General features: G+C 44.6%; 1 protein-coding gene across 2 annotated transcripts in view; it reads left to right on the plus strand.

Moving 5' to 3' along the window:
* Positions 1–25,658, plus strand: part of LOC137420827 (uncharacterized) — a 137,144-nt gene that overhangs the window by 90,024 nt on the left and 21,462 nt on the right. For both annotated transcript variants that reach the window (XM_068106260.2, XM_068106252.2), the window contains exon 9: positions 18,349–18,500. In XM_068106260.2, coding sequence (XP_067962361.2) covers positions 18,349–18,500 — 152 coding nt within the window. The remainder of the gene's footprint in view (positions 1–18,348; positions 18,501–25,658) is intronic.

The following is a 25,658-nucleotide window of genomic DNA, read 5'->3' on the forward strand; positions in this document are numbered from 1 at the left end:
ACAAGTTATCCAGTTCTGTCAAGTCGTGTTCAACTTCTAGTGACTCATGATCATATTTATCCAAACATTCCTATTCAGCACTACTTCCCAAAGCTCTGGTAGTGGCGGCCTAGATGAAGCCTGTAGGCCCATCCATGATGCACATGTCAGGCCTGTGGCGAACACAGACTCAGCTCTCTTAAACTCGAAAGACATTCAAAGCATAATTTATTTCGTGTCCATTATAGAACAAAATACTACTAGTATCCGACTGCAAAGCCGCAATGAGCCGGCGAAGCCAAAGCAAGAGTATTCGAATCACGAATAATTACAAGACATAATTACTCTTCTTTTGGGTCTTCAGAGTCCTTGGGGTATTTTGGGTCCTCTGGTTCATTTGGGACTTTTGGGTGCTCAAGCTCTTCTGCATCCTTGGGATCTTCTGGTTCATTTGGGTCTTCGGGGTCTTTTAGGTCATTTGAGTCCTTTTGGGTCCTCTGCCTCTTTAGGGTCCTCGGGTCTTTTCAGTCTTCTAGGTATTTTGGGTCATTGGGGTCATTTGGGTCTTTGGGATCCACTGGGTCCTCAGGGTCTTTGAGGGTCTTTTTGGTGTTTTTGATTGTCTGCTTCTGTGGGGTCGTTAAGGCTCTTTGAGATATTTTGGGTCCTTGAGGTATTTAAGGGTCTTCTGGGTCTTTTGGATCTTCAGGGTATTTTTGGTTTTCATGGTCTTTTGGGTTTTCTGGGTATTTAAGGGTCTTTGGGGTATTTGGATCTTCAGGGTCTTTTGGGTATTTGGGGTATTTTGGGTCTTTGGAGTATTTTGGGGTCTTTTGGGTATTTAAGGGTCTTGGGGTCTTTTCAGTGTTTTGGGTATTTCGGGGTTTTATAGGTTTTTAAGGGTCTTGGGGTCTTTTCAGTGTTTTGGGTCTTTGGGTGTTTTCCGTGTTTTGGGTCTTTGGTGTCTTTATGGGTCTTTGAGGAATTTTTGGTCTTCAGGGCCTTTTGGGTTTTTGTTGTCTTTTGGGTCTTTAAGGGTCTTGTGGTCTTTGGGGTATTTTGGGTCTTTTGGGCCTTTTGGGTCTTCTGGATATTTAAGGGTCTTTGGGGTCTTTTGGATATTTGGGTATTTGGGGTATTTTGGGTCTTCTGGATATTTAGGGGTCTTTGGGGGATTTTTGGGTCTTCAGGGTCTTATGGGTGTTTGGGTTTTTTGGGGTATTTTAAGAGTCTTTGGGGTCTTTTGGGTATTCGGGGTATTTTTGTTGTTTGGGGTCAATTGGGTTTTAAATGACTTTTCTGTCTTTTGGGCCTTTTGGGCCTTTGAGGACTTCTGGGTCTTCATGGTATTTTGTGTCTTTAACAGTCTATAGGGTATTTTGGGTCTTCGGGTATTTTGGGTGTTTTGGGTCTATTTGGTCTTCAAGGTATTCTGAGTCCTTGAGGTCTTACCAAAATTTTGGGTATTTTGGGTCCATTGGGTCTTTTCAGTCTCTTGGGTCTTTCGGGTCTTTTGGGTCTTCAGCGTATTTTGGGTCTTTGGGGTATTTTGGGTGTTTGGGCCCATTGGGTCTTTTTTGTCTTTATATTTTGGGTGTTTAGTGTCTATTTGGTCTTCAGGGTATTCTGGGTCCTTGAGGTCTGAGGGTCTTTATGGGTCTTTGGGTCTTACCAAAATTTTGGGTATTTGGGGTCCATTGGGTTTTTCAGTCTCTTGGGTCTTTCGGGTAATTTGGGTCTTCAGCATATTTCGGGTCTTTGGGGTATTTTGGGTGTTTGGGGCCCATTGGGTCTTTTTGGTCTTTGGGGTATTTTGGATTTTCAGAGTTCTTGGGAGTCTTCTGAGTCATTGGGGTCTTTGGGGTTGTTTTGGTCTTTTGGGTCTTCAGGGTCTTTGGGGTCCATTGGATCTGCATGGTCTTTTCAGTCTTTTGGATCTTTGGGGTCCTTTGGGTCTTTGGGGTATTTTGGGTCCTCAAAGTCCTTGGGGTCTTCTTTGTCTTCATTATCTTTTGTGTCTTTAACAGTCAACAGGGTATTTTGGGTCTTTGGGTATTTGGGTATTTTGAGTGTTTGGGGTTCATTGGGTCTTTGGGGTCTTCTGGGTCCTTGGGGTCTTTTGGGTTCTCAGAGTCTTTTAAGTCTTTTAACCGGTGGACACACAGTCGTGTTCAAAGATTGCCCCCTCAAACACTCCCTCCCACCCCCGCTACTCAAATCCCTCCTAAAGCACTACTCAAAGCCTTTAAAACCTCGCCTTATCAAGGGGGACAGACACACACAAACACACACAGTGTTTTATATGGTAGATAATATGTAATGTTACATGACATATACATGTAATGCATGCTCCACTCGTGATTATGTGTGGTCCCACATATGTAATGTTACATGACATATACATGTAATGTATGGTTCACTCGTGATTATGTGTGGTCCCACATATGTAATGTTACATGACATATACATGTAATGTATGGTCCACTCGTGATTATGTGTGGTCCCACATATGTAATGTTACATGACATATACATGTAATGTATGGTCCACTCGTGATTATGTGTGGTCCCACATATGTAATGTTACATGACATATACATGTAATGTATGGTCCACTCGTGATTATGTGTGGTCCCATATATGTAATGTTACATGACATATACATGTAATGTATGGTCCACTCGTGATTATGTGTGGTCCCATATATGTAATGTTACATGACATATACATGTAATGCATGGTCCACTTATGATTATGTGTGGTCCCATATATGTAATGTTACATGACATATACATGTAATGTATGGTCCACTCATGATTATGTGTGGTCCCATATGTGTCTTGTTACATGACATATACATGTAATGTATGGCCTACTCATGATTATGTGTGGTCTCATATATGTAATGTTACATGATATATACATGTAATGCATGGTCCACTCATGATTATGTGTGGTCCCATATGTGTAATGTTACATGACATATACATGTAATGTATTGTCCACTCGTGATTATGTGTGGTCCCATATATGTAATGTTACACGACATATACATGTAATGTATGGTCCACTCATGATTATGTGTGGTCCCATATATGTAATATTACATGACATATACATGTAATGTATGGTCCACTCATGATTATGTGTGGTCCCACATATGTAATGTTACATGACATATACATGCAATGTATGGTCCACTCATGATTATGTGTGGTCCCATATATGTAATGTTACACGACATATACATGTAATGTATGGTCCACTCATGATTATGTGTGGTCCCATATATGTAATGTTACATGACATATACATGTAATGTATGGTCCACTCATGATTGTGTGGTCCCATATGTGTAATATTACATGACATATACATGTAATGTATGGTCCACTCATGATTATGTGTGGTCCCATATATGTAATGTTACATGACATATACATGTAATGTATGGTCCACTCATGATTATGTGTGGTCCCATATATGTACACAAAATTTGTCATTTCATTTCATCGCAAAGTTAGTGATCTGTTTGGGTGGAAGCGAAGTTAAAACGAATCAGAAGTAAATACTTTAAATGGTAATTGATCTGCTCCGAGAGAAAGGGAATCTGCAACACCAAAAGGGAATTGCTCTCATTGCAGATCAATCAACACTTAAGTTATTTAAGGTGTTTCTTATTTGTCCTAATTCTATAATTAGCTCGTTTTTCCAGTAACACAATTATTCTCATCACCATAAACAGAAACAAGTCGTTGGTGACTTTCCATTACACGCGACAAACTTTTACTTTTCCATATTTTCCTCCTTTCTGGATCACAAAGATAAAGACGCATCTTCCTTCCTGTGTCTGTCTGGTCGATTGGAACTGCCCCAGTGCCCCATGTTGAACAGCACGGAATATTTTACACCCAAAATCGACTTCAGAATGAAAATTTATAATGATGAAACATGTATATATGACGGAGTCCACAAAGATGCACAATATAGCGCTCGCTTCGTTTGGCTCGGTGAAGGTGAATAACAAGATTGCCTTTTGTGATCATGTGATCATGTATCCTCCAATCACGATCATTTCATTCAAACCAAATTTGCCAAACTCTATTATTCTATGGCTCTGGAAAGGAGGACAGAGAGTTGGGGTTCGGAGGGATGAGGGAGAGCAAAGATGAGACAGAGTTGGGAGGGGGAGGTTGAGACTTTGGGGTGGGAGTGGTTGGGTTGGTGCTTTTTTAGGATCGGTTGCATCAGAATGTAGTTGGGAGGTTGAGTAGTTGTGGGAGGGAGGACTAGGGAGGGGTTTTGAAGGCTTGGAGTGGGGAGGTGATTGAAGCCTTTGGGTTAGTGGAGGGAAGTTGGGGTTTGGGAGTGGAGGTTGATGACTTCGGGTTTGTGAGTGCAGTGGGGGGGACTTGAGGACTTGGTCACATTTTACATTGCATGTTCCACGGTACACTCTAGTCTCTATTATATTCTGCTTTGGTGAGTCTGTCTGTCTGTCTGTCTGTTCATGGGTGTGGCTTCCACCCGTTCTGAGAGGGGCATCAAAAACAAATCTCCACCATTTTCTTTGCCTCGCATACCTCAGAGGCTCCATAGGCCTCTGGTGTCCATTGTAAGACTGAATCAACACGTCATCTACGATAACAAGTTACCTTTTGAAGAAACAAACGTACGTTTAGATTAGAACTCATGAAAAGGAAACAAGGTGATGCATGATTTGTTCAGAGCGATAATGGGTAGTGGTCTATTATACACCACCCAAAGAAGATGTGTTTTCATAATGCAGAGGAAAGAAAATCGTGGACTTTAATAAAAACAAAACCAAAAGTCTAACAGCGGTGTAGCCGGGCTTGTAAAATATTATAAACCACAAAACATAAGATTAGCTTTTTTAACAGTCGCTAATGCCATTTATAACATTAAACAAAAGAAATTTTGAGGAATCCTGACATCCGTGAGGTAAGTTTTACTTACAGAACTGAGCAACGATCTACTGTAATCTATATACCCCAAAGAGGAATGACTCTTCCTGCTTGGTGTTAGATTAGATTTACTTTCATATTAACGTTACGTTATCATTATTTCGAAAATTATCACTATAAAAAAGCCGAGGCAAATTCCTTACTTCCGCGGTTATTAGTACCGGACACCGCTTATCACTGATTCATGAACCATACACCGCTTCAATCCACCAACTTTGTATTCATGACATTTGGATTAGAGTGTTATGGTTATATTTACTATATTATTATTATTACGAAAATGATATGACTGAAACGATACACTTGTGGTGCTGTGCACACACGATTCGTTTTCCAAGAAGGGAGGCCACAACGCGTTGTACAAACTGAAATGCTTTATTAACAGTTCGCACGTAAGCACTGGGTGGGCTCGACTATCGAGCCGCATATATGTCCCGAGGCCACGCCTTGCCCCTGGGCGTGGCCGGTCGGCCGAAGGGCCGGGCATGTCCTCAGTTCCACCCTGCGCCTCGTGACGCCTTCGCTCCGGGCGTGGCCCGAGCTGCGCCTCCACGCCCGGACGCTCGCGCCACCCACTGGTGCGTGGAATTATTGCCCACTGACAATGTGTCCGCCACACGCGCCCCCCCAGAATTCCCGCGCACCTGAAGGGTGAGCTTGCGGGGAAGCCGGATGACCCGGCCGAAACGCCCTCTGGCGATGCGTGCAGGGCTGGGGGGTAGCGGGACGGCGGGGCTGGGGGGTGTCGGGGGTCTGCCCGCCGGGGGGCGGCCTCGACGCGGAGGCAGAGCTGCTGGCGGGGGGTGGTCGAGGTGGGCCGGCTTGAGGCGGTCCACGGAGATACGATCTGGAGTATCGCCGATGTCCACGGTGAAATGTTTGTCCCCGGTCTCCAGCACGCGGAAGGGCCCGTCGTACGGGGGCCGCAGCGGTGCCCGGTGGGCGTCGTGCCGGACGAAAACGTACTCCGCCGTGCGAAGCTCCGGGGCGACGTGGGAGGACGGGCAACCGTGGTGTGCCGTCGGCACCGGGGCGAACCTCCTGGCGGTCTCCGCAGGGTGAAGCGCTGTTGCGCCGCGGACCAAGGGGCCGTAGAGTCGGGGATAAATTCGCCCGGTACCCGCAGTGGTTGCGCGAAGACCAGCTCCGCCGAGGACGCGCACAGGTCATCCTTGGGCGCCGTCCTGAGGCCCAGCAGGACCCAGGGGAGCCTGTCGGCCCAGCTGCCGTCAGGGAGGCTGGCCCGGAGCGCGGCCTTCATTGAGCGATGAAAGCGCTCGCACAGGCCATTGGCCTGGGGGTGGTAGGCCGTGGTGCGGTGCAGCTTGCGCCACCGCTCCCCAGAGCCCCGAGGTGAACTGGGGGCCGCGGTCGGACGAGATGTCCGAGGGGGCGCCGAACCGGGCAACCCACGTGGCGAAGAAGGCTTGAGCGACGTCAGCCGCAGCTGTCGCCGCCAATGGCACGGCCTCCGGCCACCGGGTGGTGCGGTCCACCATGGTGAGGAGGTGGGTGAAACCCTGCGAGGGGGGCAGAGGTCCCACGAAGTTGACGTGGACGTGGTCGAACCGACGCTCGGGCACCGTAAACGGGGCCAACGGGGCCTGGGTGTGGCGGTGGACCTTTGCGCGCTGGCACGCGAGGCACGACCTGGCCCAGTCACGGACGTTCTTCCTGAGGCCATGCCAGACGAACTCCGCCGCGACGAGCTTCTGGGAGGCCTTCGTGCCCGGGTGGGACAGGCCGTGGATGGCGTCAAAAACCGGGCGCTGCCAACCAGCGGGCACGATGGGGCGAGGCCGGCCGTGGGAGACGTCACACAAGAGGGCAGTGCCCGCGACATCGAACGGCACCTCGGTGACTCGGAGGTCCGTGATGGCGGTCCGCAAGGCCTGGACGTCGGGGTCGGCGGTGATCAAGGGGCTTGTGGGCCCCTTGATCACACGTCAAGGTGATCACACTGAACCACAAGTCGATCACAAGGGGCTTGTGATCGACGAAGGCCGTGAACGGGCGGCCCTCGAGAAGATGGCGGAAGTGTCGGACCGCCAGGTGGAGCCCGAGCAGCTTGCGGTCGAAGGTGCTGTACCGGCGTTCGTGCGGGCGAAGCTGCCAGCTAAAAAACGCCAGCGACTGCCAAGCACCACTCACCCACTGCTCGTGCACCGTGCCCACCGCGTAGTCTGACGCGTCGGTGGTGAGGGCGATTGGTGCATCGGGCGCTGGGTGCGCCAGCATGGTGGCGTTGGCCAAGGCCAGCTTTGCGCCCGCAAACGCTGCGGCCATCGGCTCCGTCCAGGCGATGTCACCTTTGCCCGGCTTCCCCCGGAGGGCCTCGTGCAGGGGGCGCAGGAGCTGGGCGACACGGGGCACGAAGCGGTGATAAAAATTCACCATGCCCAGGAATTCCTGGAGCCCCTTGATCGTGCGGGGGTGCGGGAAACTCCTGACCGCCTCCACCTTGGCCGGTAAAGGGATGACCCCATGCCTGGTGATGAGGTGCCCCAAGAAGTCGATGGCGGTGACACCGAAACGGCACTTCGCGGGGTTGATTATCAGGCCATGCTGGCCCAGGCGTTCAAAGAGCGTGCGGAGGTGGAGCAGGTGCTCCTCCCGGGATGCGCTCATGACTAGGATGTCGTCCAGGTAGACGTAGATGAAAGGCAAGTCGCGCAAGACGCTGTCCATGAGCTGCTGGAACGCCTGTGCCGCATTTTTCAACCCAAAAAGCATCCGCAGGAACTCAAAGAGGCCGAAAGGGGTGATGACGGCCGTCTTTGGTACATCGTCCGGTTGTACGGGGACCTGGTGGTAGCCCCGGATGAGGTCCACCTTGGAGAAAATGGTCGTGTTTGCCAACCGGGCGGAAAAGTCCTGAATATGCGGAACCGGGTAGCGGTCGGGGGTGGTGGCGTCGTTGAGCCGGCGGTAGTCACCGCACGGCCGCCATCCGCCCCGGGCTTGGGCACAATGTGCAGAGGAGAGGCCCATGCGCTGTTGTAGCGCCGTACGATGCCCAGCCGCTCCAGCGTGGCGAACTCCGCTTTCGCCACGGCGAGCTTCGTGGGGTCGCGAGGCGGCGCACCCGGGCGTAGACCGGTGGTCCGACGGTGGGGATATGGTGCTCCACCCCGTGTTTGACGGCCACCGCTGAAAAGGTGGGCCGCGTGAGTGCCGGGAAACTGGCGAGGAGGCGGGTAAACTCGTCCGCTGCCGGAAGCGTACAGACTAACTTCGCCGGGACGGAACCGCTCAGCAAGCCACTTGGTAAGCTGCTTGGTGAGCCGCTCAGCGAGCTGCTCAACGGGCCGCTCAGCGAACAAGCAAGCAAGCTGAAGGTTTCGGCCTGGACGAGACGTCGACTCTTAATGTCCACCAACAGCCCATTCGCACAAAGGAAGTCCGCACCGAGCAGGGCCATTGGCACGCTGGCGGTGACGAACGACCATTTGAAGCGCTGCCCTCCGAAACGCAGCGAGAGGCAACGCTTCCCGAATGTGCGGATGGCTGTTCCGTTGGCAGCAAGCAAGGCGGGGCCCCGGCCCGCGGCTTGCTTGTCGGACGCGGAGGCAGTGAGGATGCTTACCTGCGCTCCCGTGTTGCACAGAAAACGACGACCAGACGAGGTGTCTGTGATGAACAGGAGGCTGCCGGAATGGCTGACGCTCATGGCCGCAAGTGAGCGCCGGCCCGGTCGTTTCCCGACCCGTCGAAAGAACACGGCGGGCGGCACGCTCTAGCCTTGCGGCCGAACCTGGCATGATAGTAGCACCAGGTTTGCGGCGGTGGCTGCCGCGGCGGCCGTTCCGGCGGTGGTGGCGGCGGCGGTGGTGGGCGGGCGTAGCAGTGGCCACGAGGGAAACAGGGGGCACTGTAGCCTCCGCACCGGCGTCCACTACGGCAGCACCGTACACCGACCGCGTTTCACAGGCCGCGAAAAATTTGTCCGCCTCTCCGGCCAGGGCGCGGGGTTCCGTTAAGTTCGAACCGGCCAGCGCGAGCCGCACCCGCGCAGGTAGCTGGCGGAGGAAAAGCGCGCGGAAAAGGAAATCCAGGCGCTGGTCTCCAAGCAGGGACAACATAAAATCCATCCGAACGGACGGTCGTGTGTCGCCGAGGGCGGGAAGGTCCAGGAGGCGGTCGGCGCGTTCGGCCTCCGTGAGCCTGAACGTGGCGAGGAGGAGATGTTTGAGCGCCGCGTACTTGTGGTCGCCCGGCGGGCGCCGAAGGATGGACACGATGCGGGCGGCAGTGCCGGGCCCGAGGGCGGCGACCACGTGGTAGTACATGGTCTCGTCCGCCGTGATGCCCCGGAGCTGGAATTGAGCTTCGGCCTGCACAAACCAAACGTCGGCTTGCGCTTCCCAGAACTCCGGGAGTTTGACGGCGACAGCGTTGGTAGCCATGGCACGTTCAGGGGTCAGCTACGGCTGAACCAGTCGGGGTCACCAGTGTGGTGCTGTGCACACACGATTCGTTTGCCAAGAAGGTAGGCCACAACGCGTTGTACAAACTGAAATGCTTTATTAACAGTTCGCACGTAAGCACTGGGCAGGCTCGACTATCGAGCCCGCATATATGTCCCAAGGCCACGCCTTGCCCCCGGGCGTGGCCGGTCGGCCGAAAGGCGGGGCATGTCCTCAGTTCCACCCTGCGCCTCGTGACGCCTTCACTCCGGGCGTGGCCCGAGCTGCGCTTCCACTCCCGGACGCTCGCGCCACCCACTGGTGCGCGGAATTATTGCCCACTGACAATGTGTCCGCCACACACTACTGTATTAAGAAACCTGGGCTTAATTTGTCTGAAGCGGCTCGAAGGTGAGGCATGAAGGCATGAAGGCATGAAGCCTAAGGCGTATACGTACCGTATTGTTGGAAGAGACGTAACGCCGATGCTTTCGATATTTGATGGTCATTTTAACAATCGGTTTGTTTGTGCTTCACACTGAATGAAAAACGTAAAGGTAGACATGGCGATTGTGATATATGACAGGTTCGACGATATTGTCGTTTGGATGGCTCCATTAACACGGAGCACCCACGGATGACTCATCGAGCTTACTTTGAAGGCGACGATCGAATACGGATTTCACTCGACAAGCAGGGGTGGAAAAGGGAAGAAGAAGAAGCGGGAGCTCTTACTTGGGGTCCCGAGCGCAGTCTTCAACCCTGCAAATTAATAAACTAAACGAACATGATTTTATGTACAAAAATAAACACGGCTTTATTGATGGACCCCGAGAACAATGGACGCGCCGGTAAATAATTGTCCTAAGTTGGGATCCCACACACCAGACTTCTAAAACAAGCACAAAGGAGAATTAATCAAAGGAACCGTTGTGTTCTGTGTGGTGCGGCTTATCTCTGTCTTCATTGTCAGGGATCGTCGGGGATCGTCGGCTCCAAGCGCACAAGCCCGCCGTGGCTCCGATGTTAGCGGGAAGTAAGCCTCAATGCGCCCCTGTTCGCGTGCTGTTCGGTCTCACCAAGCACCTCACTCGTGCCTGGCTCGTCACGCTCCAGCGGCAAGCCTCGCTCGTACGCTCGTCGTTCGCACGTGAACGCAGGGAAGGAGAATAGGAGAGTCGTCAGCGCTCCATCTCTCCACCGTCTTTGAACTCCTCATTTTTCCACCAAAGTCCGAAGGCAAGAGAAGGTCCAGCGCAAAAGGGGGGGTCCGGAACAAGAAGGGTCCAGCATGAGAAGGCAAGAAGAAAAAGAAGGGCCAAAATGTCAGTCTTCTCCACCTTTTATCAAACCCTCGTTACCTCACCGGCCCTTCTCCTCCAATCAGCGTGTCACTTCTTGCTCACCCTCGCGCCCTCCAATCCGAGGGAAGCTTCTTGCTGCTCCCCTAGCCAACCATCAGTCCTTCCTTACTCTGCCAATCAGTGGCCTGCTTCTTACTCGCCCCTCCCCCCAGCCAATCACGAGTCCTTCTGGGTGTGGCTATTGCCTGGCTTGCTCGATGTGTGTTACTATGCCAGCTGGTGATGTGGCTGGCTGTGGCTGGCTGTGGCTGCATCGACAGTGCCCCAAACTGGCTTCCGGTGAGTCTTATTGCTCTTATGGCGGAGGGGAAATTAATTAGTGTGTGCGCTAATGGGCCTAACTAATGTCTATGTTGCCTTGCCATATGGGACAATGGATAGATCACAGAGGGAATGACGTACAAGGAAATTTTATCCTTATGCCCTTATCTAGTTAACAAGCCCCACCCCCTTGTGACGGGGACAAAGACACAAGCTTAATCCAACATTCGGGCTAGACAGAACTTATTACAGGTGAGGTTCCCCATCACGACAGTCGAAGCACCTACCTATGCAGATCTACCTGGATCTATATATACCCTACCCAAAAATTCATAACAATATGTTAGTCATGAATGAAATTTGCAGCAAAATGCCGGAGTGTAGAGAGTCAGCGGCCGTACCGCCGTAATGACATCAAATGTAATCACATCACCCTGTCATGTGAACAGATCTTCAGCTCTGAATGGAATACGTTTAGGGGACATACATACATACGGACGGACAAACACTGTTCTAGACGGCTTTGCCCTATGGGCTACGCCGTTAAAAAAACTTTTGGTTTTCACACGAGTCAAGGCTGAATTGTGTGCAAGTACAGAATTAATAAACGAACTGTATTTCACATGTGCATCGACATGTGATTCACATATGTGAAATAAATAAATAAACACAGAGGGGAAATTCCGAGAGATTTTTTTTCCTCTTATTTTCGAAGTTATCTACACGTACACGTTCACTTTGAAGAAGTTTATTTGAAATCTTTAATTTTAACAATGTCATTTTGTATGCTGTAATATAAAATGTCATTTGTATTTGATTGGAGATCACCTGTGGCCAATTCAATTGATTGCACATGAAAGAAACACACCTTTCTATATCAGGTCCCATAGTTGACAGTTCATGGCAGAGCAGAAACTCGACCATGAAGTCCAAGGAACTGTCCGTAGAACTACGAGATAGAATTGTGTGGAGGCCTAGATCTGGGGAAAGGTATAAAACAATTTCTAGAGTGTTGAAAGTTTCCAAGAACACAGAGAACTCCATCATTAGGAAATGGAAAGAATATGGAACAACTCAGACTCTTCCTCGAGCTGGCCATCCGAACAAACTGAACAACTGGGCAAGAAGGACCTTGGTCAGGGAAGTGAGCAAGAACCCAATGACCACTCTGACAGAACTACAGAGTTCCTTGACTGAGATGGGAGAACCTGCCAGAAGGACAACAGTCTCTGCAGCACTTCACAAATGTAGGCTTTTTTGGAGAGTGGCCAGACGGAAGCCATTCCTGAGAAAAAGCCACATGACAGCATGCCTGGAGTTTGCAGAAAGGCACAAGGAAGACTCTGAGAGCATGAGGCGAAAGATTCAAAAATTGAGCTCTGGCCTGAATCCAAATTGCTACGTCTTTGAATATCGAGCACAGCTCATCACCAAACAATAGCAGCAGTATTGGAGAAAGGAACCACATTTAGAGGCCATAGTATTGGAGAAAGGAACCACATTTAGAGGCCATAGTATTGGAGAAAGGAACCACCTTTAGAGGCCATAGTATTGGAGAAAGGAACCACATTTAGAGGCCATAGTATTGGAGAAAGGAACCACATTTAGAGGCCATAGTATTGGAGAAAGGAACCACCTTTAGAGGCCATAGTATTGGAGAAAGGAACCACCTTTAGAGACCATAGTATTGGAGAAAGGAACCACATTTAGAGGCCATAGTATTGGAGAAAGGAACCACCTTTAGAGGCCATAGTATTGGAGAAAGGAACCACCTTTAGAGGCCATAGTATTGGAGAAAGGAACCACATTTAGAGGCCATAGTATTGGAGAAAGGAACCACATTTAGAGGCCATAGTATTGGAGAAAGGAACCACCTTTAGAGGCCATAGTATTGGAGAAAGGAACCACATTTAGAGGCCATAGTATTGGAGAAAGGAACCACCTTTAGAGGCCATAGTATTGGAGAAAGGAACCACCTTTAGAGGCCATAGTATTGGAGAAAGGAACCACATTTAGAGGCCATAGTATTGGAGAAAGGAACCACCTTTAGAGGCCATAGTATTGGAGAAAGGAACCACCTTTAGAGACCATAGTATTGGAGAAAGGAACCACATTTAGAGGCCATAGTATTGGAGAAAGGAACCACCTTTAGAGGCCATAGTATTGGATAAAGGAACCACCTTTAGAGACCATAGTATTGGAGAAAGGAACCACCTTTAGAGACCATAGTATTGGAGAAAGGAACCACCTTTAGAGACCATAGTATTGGAGAAAGGAACCACCTTGAGGCCATAGTATTGGATAAAGGAACCACCTTTAGAGGCCATAGTATTGGAGAAAGGAACCACCTTTAGAGACCATAGTATTGGAGAAAGGAACCACCTTTAGAGACCATAGTATTGGAGAAAGGAACCACCTTTAGAGGCCATAGTATTGGAGAAAGGAACCACCTTGAGGCCATAGTATTGGATAAAGGAACCACCTTTAAAGACCATAGTATTGGAGAAAGGAACCACCTTTAGAGGCCATAGTATTGGAGAAAGGAACCACCTTTAGAGGCCATAGTATTGGAGAAAGGAACCACCTTGAGGCCATAGTATTGGATAAAGGAACCACCTTTAAAGACCATAGTATTGGAGAAAGGAACCACCTTTAGAGGCCATAGTATTGGAGAAAGGAACCACCTTTAGAGACCATAGTATTGGAGAAAGGAACCACCTTTAGAGGCCATAGTATTGGAGAAAGGAACCGCCTTGAGGCCATAGTATTGGATAAAGGAACCACCTTTAGAGACCATAGTATTGGAGAAAGGAACCACCTTTAGAGACCATAGTATTGGAGAAAGGAACCACCTTTAGAGACCATAGTATTGGAGAACTAACCACCTTTAGAGACCATAGTATTGGAGAAAGGAACCACCTTTAGAGGCCATAGTATTGGAGAAAGGAACCGCCTTGAGGCCATAGTATTGGAGAAAGGAACCACCTTTAGAGACCATAGTATTGGATAAAGGAACCACCTTTAGAGACCATAGTATTGGAGAAAGGAACCACCTTTAGAGACCATAGTATTGGAGAAAGGAACCAACTTTAGAGGCCATAGTATTGGAGAAAGGAACCACCTTTAGAGGCCATAGTATTGGAGAAAGGAACCACCTTTAGAGACCATAGTATTGGAGAAAGGAACCACCTTTAGAGACCATAGTATTGGAGAAAGGAACCACCTTTAGAGACCATAGTATTGGAGAAAGGAACCACCTTTAGAGACCATAGTATTGGAGAAAGGAACCACCTTTAGAGACCATAGTATTGGAGAAAGGAACCACCTTTAGAGACCATAGTATTGGAGAAAGGAACCACCTTTAGAGACCATAGTATTGGAGAAAGGAACCACCTTTAGAGACCATAGTATTGGAGAAAGGAACCACCTTTAGAGGCCATAGTATTGGAGAAAGGAACCACCTTTAGAGGCCATAGTATTGGAGAAAGGAACCACCTTTAGAGACCATAGTATTGGAGAAAGGAACCACCTTTAGAGGCCATAGTATTGGAGAAAGGAACCACCTTTAGAGACCATAGTAGTGGAGAAAGGAACCGCCTTTAGAGGCCATAGTATTGGAGAAAGGAACCACCTTTAGAGACCATAGTATTGGAGAAAGGAACCGCCTTTAGAGGCCATAGTATTGGAGAAAGGAACCACCTTTAGAGACCATAGTATTGGAGAAAGGAACCACCTTTAGAGGCCATAGTATTGGAGAAAGGAACCACCTTTAGAGACCATAGTATTGGAGAAAGGAACCACCTTTAGAGACCATAGTAGTGGAGAAAGGAACCGCCTTTAGAGACCATAGTATTGGAGAAAGGAACCACCTTTAGAGACCATAGTAGTGGAGAAAGGAACCACCTTTAGAGACCATAGTATTGGAGAAAGGAACCACCTTTAGAGACCATAGTAGTGGAGAAAGGAACCACCTTTAGAGACCATAGTATTGGAGAAAGGAACCACCTTTAGAGACCATAGTATTGGAGAAAGGAACCACCTTTAGAGACCATAGTATTGGAGAAAGGAACCACCTTTAGAGACCATAGTAGTGGAGAAAGGAACCACCTTTAGAGGCCATAGTATTGGAGAAAGGAACCACCTTTAGAGACCATAGTATTGGAGAAAGGAACCACCTTTAGAGACCATAGTATTGGAGAAAGGAACCACCTTTAGAGACCATAGTATTGGAGAAAGGAACCACCTTTAGAGACCATAGTATTGGAGAAAGGAACCACCTTTAGAGACCATAGTAGTGGAGAAAGGAACCACCTTTAGAGTCCATAGTATTGGAGAAAGGAACCACCTTTAGAGACCATAGTATTGGAGAAAGGAACCACCTTTAGAGACCATAGTAGTGGAGAAAGGAACCGCCTTTAGAGACCATAGTATTGGAGAAAGGAACCACCTTTAGAGACCATAGTAGTGGAGAAAGGAACCACCTTTAGAGACCATAGTATTGGAGAAAGGAACCACCTTTAGAGACCATAGTATTGGAGAAAGGAACCACCTTTAGAGACCATAGTATTGGAGAAAGGAACCACCTTTAGAGACCATAGTATTGGAGAAAGGAACCACCTTTAGAGACCATAGTATTGGAGAAAGGAACCACCTTTAGAGACCATAGTATTGGAGAAAGGAACCACCTTTAGAGACCATAGTATTGGAGAAAGGAACCACCTTTAGAGGCCATAGTATTGGAGAGAGGAACCACCTTTGAGGCCATAGTATTGGAGAAAGGAACCACCTTTAGAGACCATAGTATTGGAGAAAGGAACCACCTTTAGAGGCCATAGTATTGGAGAAAGGAACCACCTTTAGAGACCATAGTATTGGAGAAAGGAACCACCTTTAGAGGCCATAGTATTGGAGAAAGGAACCACCTTTAGAGACCATAGTATTGGAGAAAGGAACCACCTTTAGAGGCCATAGTATTGGAGAAAGGAACCACCTTTAGAGGCCATAGTATTGGAGAAAGGAACCACCTTTAGAGACCATAGTATTGGAGAAAGGAACCACCTTTAGAGACCATAGTATTGGAGAAAGGAACCACCTTTAGAGACCATAGTATTGGAGAAAGGAACCACCTTTAGAGACCATAGTATTGGAGAAAGGAACCACCTTTAGAGACCATAGTATTGGAGAAAGGAACCACCTTTAGAGACCATAGTATTGGAGAAAGGAACCACCTTTAGAGACCATAGTATTGGAGAAAGGAACCACCTTTAGAGGCCATAGTATTGGAGAAAGGAACCACCTTTAGAGACCATAGTATTGGAGAAAGGAACCACCTTTAGAGACCATAGTATTGGAGAAAGACACTTGAAAATTAAACTGTCAGAAGATTAAACATTATAAAATGTTGTTCCGTATTAAAAAAAAAATTTAATTGACAAGAGTTTGAGGGGAGAGAGAAAAGAGAGGAAAGAAGAAATTGTTTTGGTCATTTTGAGAAGAAATGAGAGAAAGCACAAGAAACGTGTGTGCATGTCTCAAGTTAAATTTGTAGGCCTTGCCAGCAGAAGCACACACACAAGATCAAATGTGACGCAAAGAGTACCCGATGTGAACAAGTCATCATAAAAGTGAACAACAATGGATGGCGACACACAACAAGTCATCATAAAAGTGAACAACAATGGATGGCGACACACAACAAGTCATCACAAAAGTGAACAACAATGGACGATGACACACAACAAGTCATTACAAAAGTGAACAACAATGGATGGCGACACACAACAAGTCATCACAAAAGTGAACAACAATGGACGGCGACACACAACAAGTCATCACAAAAGTGAACAACAATGGACGGCGACACACAACAAGTCATCACAAAAGTGAACAACAATGGATGGCGACACACAACAAGTCATCATAAAAGTGAACAACAATGGACGGCGACACACAACAAGTCATCACAAAAGTGAACAACAATGGACGGCGACACACAACAAGTCATCACAAAAGTGAACAACAATGGATGGCGACACACAACAAGTCATCACAAAAGTGAACAACAATGGACGGCGACACACAACAAGTCATCACAAAAGTGAACAACAATGGACGGCGACACACAACAAGTCATCACAAAAGTGAACAACAATGGATGGCGACACACAACAAGTCATCACAAAAGTGAACAACAATGGACGGCGACACACAACAAGTCATCACAAAAGTGAACAACAATGGACGGCGACACACAACAAGTCATCACAAAAGTGAACAACAATAGACGGCGACACACAACAAGTCATCACAAAAGTGAACAACAATGGATGGCGACACACAACAAGTTATCATAAAAGTGAACAACAATGGATGGCGACACACAACAAGTCATCACAAAAGTGAACAACAATGGACGATGACACACAACAAGTCATCACAAAAGTGAACAACAATGGACGATGACACACAACAAGTCATCACAAAAGTGAACAACAATGGATGGCGACACACAACAAGTCATCACAAAAGTGAACAACAATGGATGGCGACACACAACAAGTCATCACAAAAGTGAACAACAATGGACGATGACACACAACAAGTCATCACAAAAGTGAACAACAATGGACGGAACGGCAACACGAACACATCCAGAACGGTTTCCTTATCATCGGAAGCAGGTGACTGGAGAACAGAACGGAGGAAAAACTCCCACCTCTGGAAACCGGAAGTCCAAACGGAATGGTTCACAAAAGTAAAATGGACGGTTATCCATTTGTCTTTGTGTAGAATCAGTGTGTGGGTAGGACACTGAACGCACGAACACACTCCAGGTGATTGACCACCTTTAGTCTTTCTCCAAATTTGATGGTCACGTATATAGCTGCACCTTGTCTAACGGTCAGGTGTAGAGCTGCACCTTGTCTAACGGTCAGGTATAGAGCTGCATCTTGTCTAACGGTCAGGTGTAGAGCTGCATCTTGTCTAACGGTCAGGTATAGAGCTGCATCTTGTCTAACGGTCAGGTATAGAGCTGCATCTTGTCTAACGGTCAGGTATAGAGCTGCATGTTGTCTAACGGTCAGGTATAGAGCTGCATCTTGTCTGTCATTTGTGTCCTTGGAAAATCGTGGAATCACCTGCAAAGTTGGATACAGGATTATCCAATTGAAGCGCTGCTCTTGAAATGTACACGTTCTCCTTCCCGCACCCCATACACACCTTCAGCCTCATCCTGCCCTTCACTCATTCAATCATTCTTCACTCTATTGGCTCGCTGTGTTTGTAATTGCATTTTTGGTGATTGTTGGTTGGATTGTCCTCTGGAGATATTACCTGTTTTCTCTTGTTCCAGGTTGCTCCTGGTGGGCGAGCACTGAGAGCAGGTGTACCCTCTGGGGCGGTGGTCCTTTCGCTCGCAGGTAGCCCGGGGTCCTCTTTGTCTCTCGAACAAGCCCGGGACGTGGTCAAAGCGAGTGGGAACACTCTAACAATGTCGCTGTCACGGTGAGTGCGAGCCAATGGAAGGGAGCGGAACGAATGGTGTGGAACGTTATTGCATTCTGAACTATAACTCCACCCTGTGTTTGGATGTTATAATGACGATGTGTTTGGATGTTATAATGATGGAATGTGTTTGGATGTTATAATGGCGGAATGTGTTTGGATGTTATAATGACGGAATGTGTTTGGATGTTATAATGGCGGAATGTGTTTGGATGTTATAATGACGGAATGTGTTTGGATGTTAAAATGGCGGAATGTGTTTGGATGTTATAATGACGGAATGTGTTTGGATGTTATAATGGCGGAATGTGTTTGGATGTTATAATGATGGAATGTGTTTGGATGTTATAATGGCGGAATGTGTTTGGATGTTATAATGGCGGAATGTGTTTGGATGTTATAATGACAGAATGTGTTTGGATGTTATAATGGCGGAATGTGTTTGGATGTTATAATGACGGAATGTGTTTGGATGTTATAATGGCGGAATGTGTTTGGATGTTATAATGGCGGAATGTGTTTGGATGTTATAACGACAGAATGTGTTTGGATGTTATAATGGCGGAATGTGTTTGGATGTTATAATGACGGAATGTGTTTGGATGTTATAATGGCGGAATGTGTTTGGATGTTATAATGACAGAATGTGTTTGGATGTTATAATGGCGGAATGTGTTTGGATGTTATAATGATGGAATGTGTTTGGATGTTATAATGACAGAATGTGTTTGGATGTTATAATGACAGAATGTGGTTGGATGTTATAATGGCAGAATGTGTTTGGATGTTATAATGACAGAATGTGTTTGGATGTTATAATGACAGAATGTGTTTGGATGTTATAATGGCGGAATGTGTTTGGATGTTATAATGATGGAATGTGTTTGGATGTTATAATGGCGGAATGTGTTTGGGTGTTATAATGGCAGAATGTGTTTGGATGTTATAATGACAGAATGTGTTTGGATGTTATAATGGCGGAATGTGTTTGGATGTTATAATGATGGAATGTGTTTGGATGTTATAATGATGGAATGTGGTTGGATGTTATAATGACAGAATGTGTTTGGATGTTATAATGACAGAATGTGTTTGGATGTTATAATGACAGAATGTGTTTGGATGTTATAATGGCGGAATGTGTTTGGATGTTATAATGACAGAATGTGTTTGGATGTTATAATGATGGAGTGTGTTTGGATGTTATAATGACGGAATGTGTTTGGATGTTATAATGGCGGAATGTGTTTGGATGTTATAATGACAGAATGTGTTTGGATGTTATAATGACAGAATGTGGTTGGATGTTATAATGACAGAATGTGTTTGGATGTTATAATGGCGGAATGTTTGGATGTTATAATGATGGAATGTGTTTGGATGTTATAATGGCGGAATGTGTTTGGATGTTATAATGATGGAATGTGTTTGGATGTTATAATGACAGAATGTGTTTGGATGTTATAATGGCGGAATGTGTTTGGATGTTATAATGATGGAATGTGTTTGGATGTTATAATGACGGAATGTGTTTGGATGTTATAATGACAGAATGTGTTTGGATGTTATAATGGCGGAATGTGTTTGGATGTTATAATGACAGAATGTGTTTGGATGTTATAATGGCGGAATGTGTTTGGATGTTATAATGATGGAATGTGTTTGGATGTTATAATGACAGAATGTGTTTGGATGTTATAATGACAGAATGTGGTTGGATGTTATAATGGCGGAATGTGTTTGGATGTTATAATGACAGAATGTGTTTGGATGTTATAATGGCGGAATGTGTTTGGATGTTATAATGATGGAATGTGTTTGGATGTTATAATGACAGAATGTGTTTGGATGTTATAATGACAGAATGTGGTTGGATGTTATAATGGCAGAATGTGTTTGGTTGTTATAATGACAGAATGTGTTTGGATGTTATAATGACAGAATGTGTTTGGATGTTATAATGGCGGAATGTGTTTGGATGTTATAATGATGGAATGTGTTTGGATGTTATAATGGCGGAATGTGTTTGGGTGTTATAATGGCAGAATGTGTTTGGATGTTATAATGGCAGAATGTGTTTGGATGTTATAATGATGGAATGTGTTTGGATGTTATAATGATGGAATGTGTTTGGATGTTATAATGACGGAATGTGTTTGGATGTTATAATGACGGAATGTGATTGGATGTTATAATGATGGAATGTGTTTGGATGTTATAATGACAGCATGTGTTTGGATGTTATAATGACGGAATGTGATTGGATGTTATAATGGCAGAATGTGTTTGGATGTTATAATGATGGAATGTGTTTGGATGTTATAATGACAGAATGTGTTTGGATGTTATAATGACAGAATGCGTTTGGATGTTATCATTAGAGCATGTGTTTGGATGTTACAATGACATAATATTTACATGTGTGGGGATGTTATATAATATTATTGCAAGATGTTATACAATGTTACTATGGGATGCTTATAATGACAGAATGTTTACATGTGTGGGGATGTTATATATTGTTAGGATGTTATTATTACAGTATGTTATCATTCGAGCATGTGTTTGGATGTTATAATGACAGAATGTGTTTGGATGTTATTATCAAAATCAAATCGTAAAATGGTTTTATTCCTTTCAATGTATCACAACAATAAGCTAAATGCCACATGGTTCACGTAAAATGAATGTGCAGAGTATAAAAAGATACAAAAATCTGGAATGTTCACACAAATTGATATAATAAGTAAAATGTTCCTAATTTCTATCTTATTATCAACGAGTATAAAGCCCGTCCAAAATGACGGGTTGGAACAGTTTTTGACGGTACAGCGGCGTGAGCATGCCGAAGTCTGGGCCGAGTGTCAGGGGTGCTTGTATCATCTTTATTTATTAGACCTCCGACAGACGTAAATGAACACTCGTTTTACTCTTTTTTATTTTTTTTTTTGGTATACAAGATCGAGGCTCGTGGAAGAGCTAACATTAATCACACAAAAAGTCAAACCGACACACAAAACACAAAAAAATAAGGGGAGCGGTAGACAAGATGGGGAGAGAGGGCGAAGGACACAAACACAACATTTGAGAGCAGGGACATCGGGAGAAATGTGGGAGGGGGTAGGCTTGGGGGAGGTGGAAGAGGTATAAAACATATGAACACTGCAAGGACTTCCAGGAAAGAAGTTGGGATTTAAAAAAAAAAGAAAAAAAAAAGTTGATATGGGGTGACTAAGCGGGGGTAGAAAAGATCAAGGTTTTGGATGGGGGAAGATAAGAGATGGTGGTGAACAGCTGTTTTAAAGACCTGGAGGGAGGAGTGGGATTGAAGGGAGTGGGGGAGTTTGTTCCAGAGGCGAGAGAAAAGGGGAATGAAAGAGTGAAGGTGAGCAGAGAGCCTAGATTTTGGCAGTTTAACCATAAGAGGGTTGCAGGCAGCTTTTGGCGACCTGAAGGAATATTGAGGGGACAGAGCACAGAGAGAGCTGGGGGAGCAAGGCCGGAGAGGAGTCGGTAGAAGACAGAAAGACCACCAACCTGCCTGCGGTGAGTGAGTGAAAGGCCCTCGGAGTTAGCTTCATCGCGGGAGATTCCAATGATTCTGAAAGCTTTGGTTTCAATAGCGTGAATCCGAGCCAGGTGTGAGGCAGGAGCACCAGCCCAGAGGGGAGAGCAGTATTCCATTGAGCTGCGGATGAAAGCCTTGTATGTGGTGAGGAGCTCAGGTGTGCCAAGGAAGGACTTCGCACGACGGAGGATGCCCAGTCGGCGACTGGCTTTGGAGGCCAGCTTGGAAATGTGGTTTTCCCAAGAAAGATCATGGCAGATAGTGAGACCCAAAAGCTTGGGCGACAGAACTTCTTGGAGAGGATTGTTGAGAAAGTAGATGGGAGGGTTTTCCAGTCGGTGATGGTTCCAGACAGTGACCAGGTGATGTGGCTATAAAGGATATTTTCGATTTATTGATTAATCATTTCATCAATTAATTATTTTTTGATTCATCAATTAATTATTAAATTTTTTATTAATGACTTATTTAATTAAATTTCTAAAAGATACATCTTCGGATGAAGCACGAGTGGTTTAGTTATGCTATTAGCCAATTGATTAAGGAAATATTTTATGATAATCTTTTATTGATTTTAATTATACAATTAATCAATCAATTAGTGTACACCTCTCCCTCCCAATGCAGCCTCTATGAGCTGCACTGCGGTATTGCCGGGCGCCAGAGGTGCCCCGGCAATGCCGCGCTGTAGGATGTTTAATTATTTGGCATGGGGGCGGTGTACTTTGAATGTATCTGTAGTTGTTTGTTGTACAACGCACCTTTCCTATGCCATCTCCAGGCGCTGCATATCGTCATTACCGCCGGGCACCGAAAGGGGCTCGGCAATGACGCACGCTGAAAGGGAGTACTCAGTTTTCACTCTGGTTGTTTTCTTGTTTGTTTGTTTGTTTTCTTTCTTGTTTGTTTGTTTGTTTTATTTCTTGTTTGTTTGTTTGTTTTCTTTCTTGTTTGTTTGTTTGTCCGGGCGATATCTCAGCCATCCTTTGAGCTAGGAAGCTGAAATTTCGGCACAATATTGAGCAAGTCCTTTGTCAAAAATGGTATTTTTTGTTTTTTGATTAATCAATTAATTGAGGAGTTATTTAATTATTAGCGATTAATTAAGTACTTATTTATTTAATCAAATTTCCTTTCTCTTCTGACCATTAACTCAGGCACCTTTTGAGTCAGGAAGCTGATATTTGGACATGCCAATGACCAGGTGATTTGGCTGCAAAGGCTATTTTTGATTTCTTAATCAATTAATCAATTAATCGATTAATTATCTAATTATTCGATTAATGACTAAATTTTGTTTTTTTAAGTTACAGATTCTGATGAAATGGTGGTGGTTTATGTGTTCTATGACCGAATTGATTCATAATTTAATTTTTTTATGATTAATATTTATTTATTTCCATTATTAATCATTTATTTATTTTCTTTCTCATTTGGCCAATATCTCAGGCACCTTTTGAGCTGGGAAGCTAATATTTGGACATGAGTGACCAAGTGATGTGGCTATCAAGGATATTTTTGATTTATTGATTAATCAATTAATCGATTAATTAATTATTGATTAATCGATTAATTATTTATTGATTAATCAATTAATCAATTATTTAATTTTTTATTAATGACTTATTTAATTACATTTCTAAAAGATACATCTTCGGATTAAGCACTAGTGGTTTAGTTATGCTATTAGCCAATTGATGAAGGAAATATTTTGTGATAATCTTTTATTGATTTTAATTATGTGATTAATCAATCAATTAGTGTACACCTCTCCCTCCCAATGCAGCCTCTTTGAGCTGCACTGCGGTTTTGCCGGCCCCGGCAATGCCACGCTGTCGGATATTTAATTATTTGGCATGGGGGCGGTGTACTTTGAATGTATCTGTACTTGTTTAATTATTAGCGATTAATTAAGTACTTATACATTTCCTTTCTCTTCTGGCCATTATCTCAGGCACCTTTTGAGTTGGGAAGCTGATATTTGGACATGCCAATGTCCAAGTGATATGGCTGCAAAGGTTATTTTTTATTTATTGATTAATCAATCAATCAATGAATTATTTAATTGTTTGATTAATGACTTTTTTTTACTTTTTTTTTACAGATTCTGATGAAATGGTGGTGGTTTTTGTGTTATATTAGTGAATTGATTAATTATTTCATTTTTTAATGATTATTATTTCTTTATTTTCATTATTAATTATTTATTTTATTTTCTTTCTCATCTGGGCAATATCACAGGCACCTTTTGAGCTATGAAGCTCATATTTGGACATGACAGTGACCAAGTGATGTGGCTGCAAAGGATATTTTTGATTTATTGATTAATGACTTCATCGATTCATTATTTATTGATTAATCAATTAATTATTTAATTTTTTTATTAATGCCTTATTTAATTAAATTTATAAAAGATACATCTTCGGATGAAGCACGAGTGGTTTAGTTATGCTTTTACCCAATTGATTAAGAAAATATTTTTTGATAATCTTTTCTTGATTTTAATTATGCAATTAATCAATCAATTATTGTGCACCTCTCCCTCCAAATACAGTCTCGATGAGTCCCGGCAATGCCGCGCTGGAGGATATTTAATTATTTGGCATGGGGGCGGTGTACTTTGAATGTATCTGTACTTTTTATATTAATTTTATATTATTTTATCTATATTATTCATCTATAGTTGGCGTAATATAAATTTTTACAATACCGATATTGCTCCTACAATATAATAATAATGTAGGTTTGGGTTGATTATTTTCATCCAATTCAGTATATATAGCGATAGGCTTATGAGATATCGAGCCAATTTTTCCAATACGAGTAAATTGTTCGGATTTGAAATAATGATGATAAGTTAATCTAGCGTGTTCCATATGTGAATCACACATTTTATCACATGTTTCATCACACTTTGTTTTATCACTCTTTGTTTTATCACCCTTTGTTTTATCACCCTTTGTTTTATCACACTTTGTTTTGTCACTTTTTGTATCACCCTTTACTTTATCACTCTTTGTGTCACCCTGTATTGTTTTATCGCCCTGTATATAATCCTCATCATCGTTTGTTGGAAAAGAAACAACCTTCTTGGAAATGTGTATTACTTCAAATATAAAATAAAGAATATTCTTGGTGCGTTTTATTTCAATGATAGGGGCCTCAAACGAACGACAAAGCATATTAAAATTTATCATTGAAATGAGAACCGGATTAGACGTATAATCTTGAATATGGGTCGGTATGATATTTTGAATAGATTCGGTTTTAATTTTTAACCATGTATTGGAATTATCCACCAATGAAGTTATATCTTTAATGAATTCAAAGGGGGTTTCCATTTTAAAAACAATCTCGGTCTTAATCTTTATGAATTAAAAAAGTGGTTAATATGTGAGCCCAATCCTATATGAAATGCTTCTGAATGATTATACTTGTATGTTTCAAAATATTCAGCATCTAATTCGATTTTAATTAACGTATTTTGCATAGTGTATTTTTCAAGGTATAAACCCTTATCATTAATGGTAAAACAAACCGTTGTCATGTTATGATATATTACCTCAAATAAAGCCTTGAATTTATTTGAA

The sequence above is a fragment of the Myxine glutinosa genome, chromosome 1, assembly GCF_964187855.1.
Source record: "Myxine glutinosa chromosome 1, kmMyxGlut1.1, whole genome shotgun sequence".
In the NCBI taxonomy this organism is placed as follows: domain Eukaryota; kingdom Metazoa; phylum Chordata; class Myxini; order Myxiniformes; family Myxinidae; genus Myxine; species Myxine glutinosa.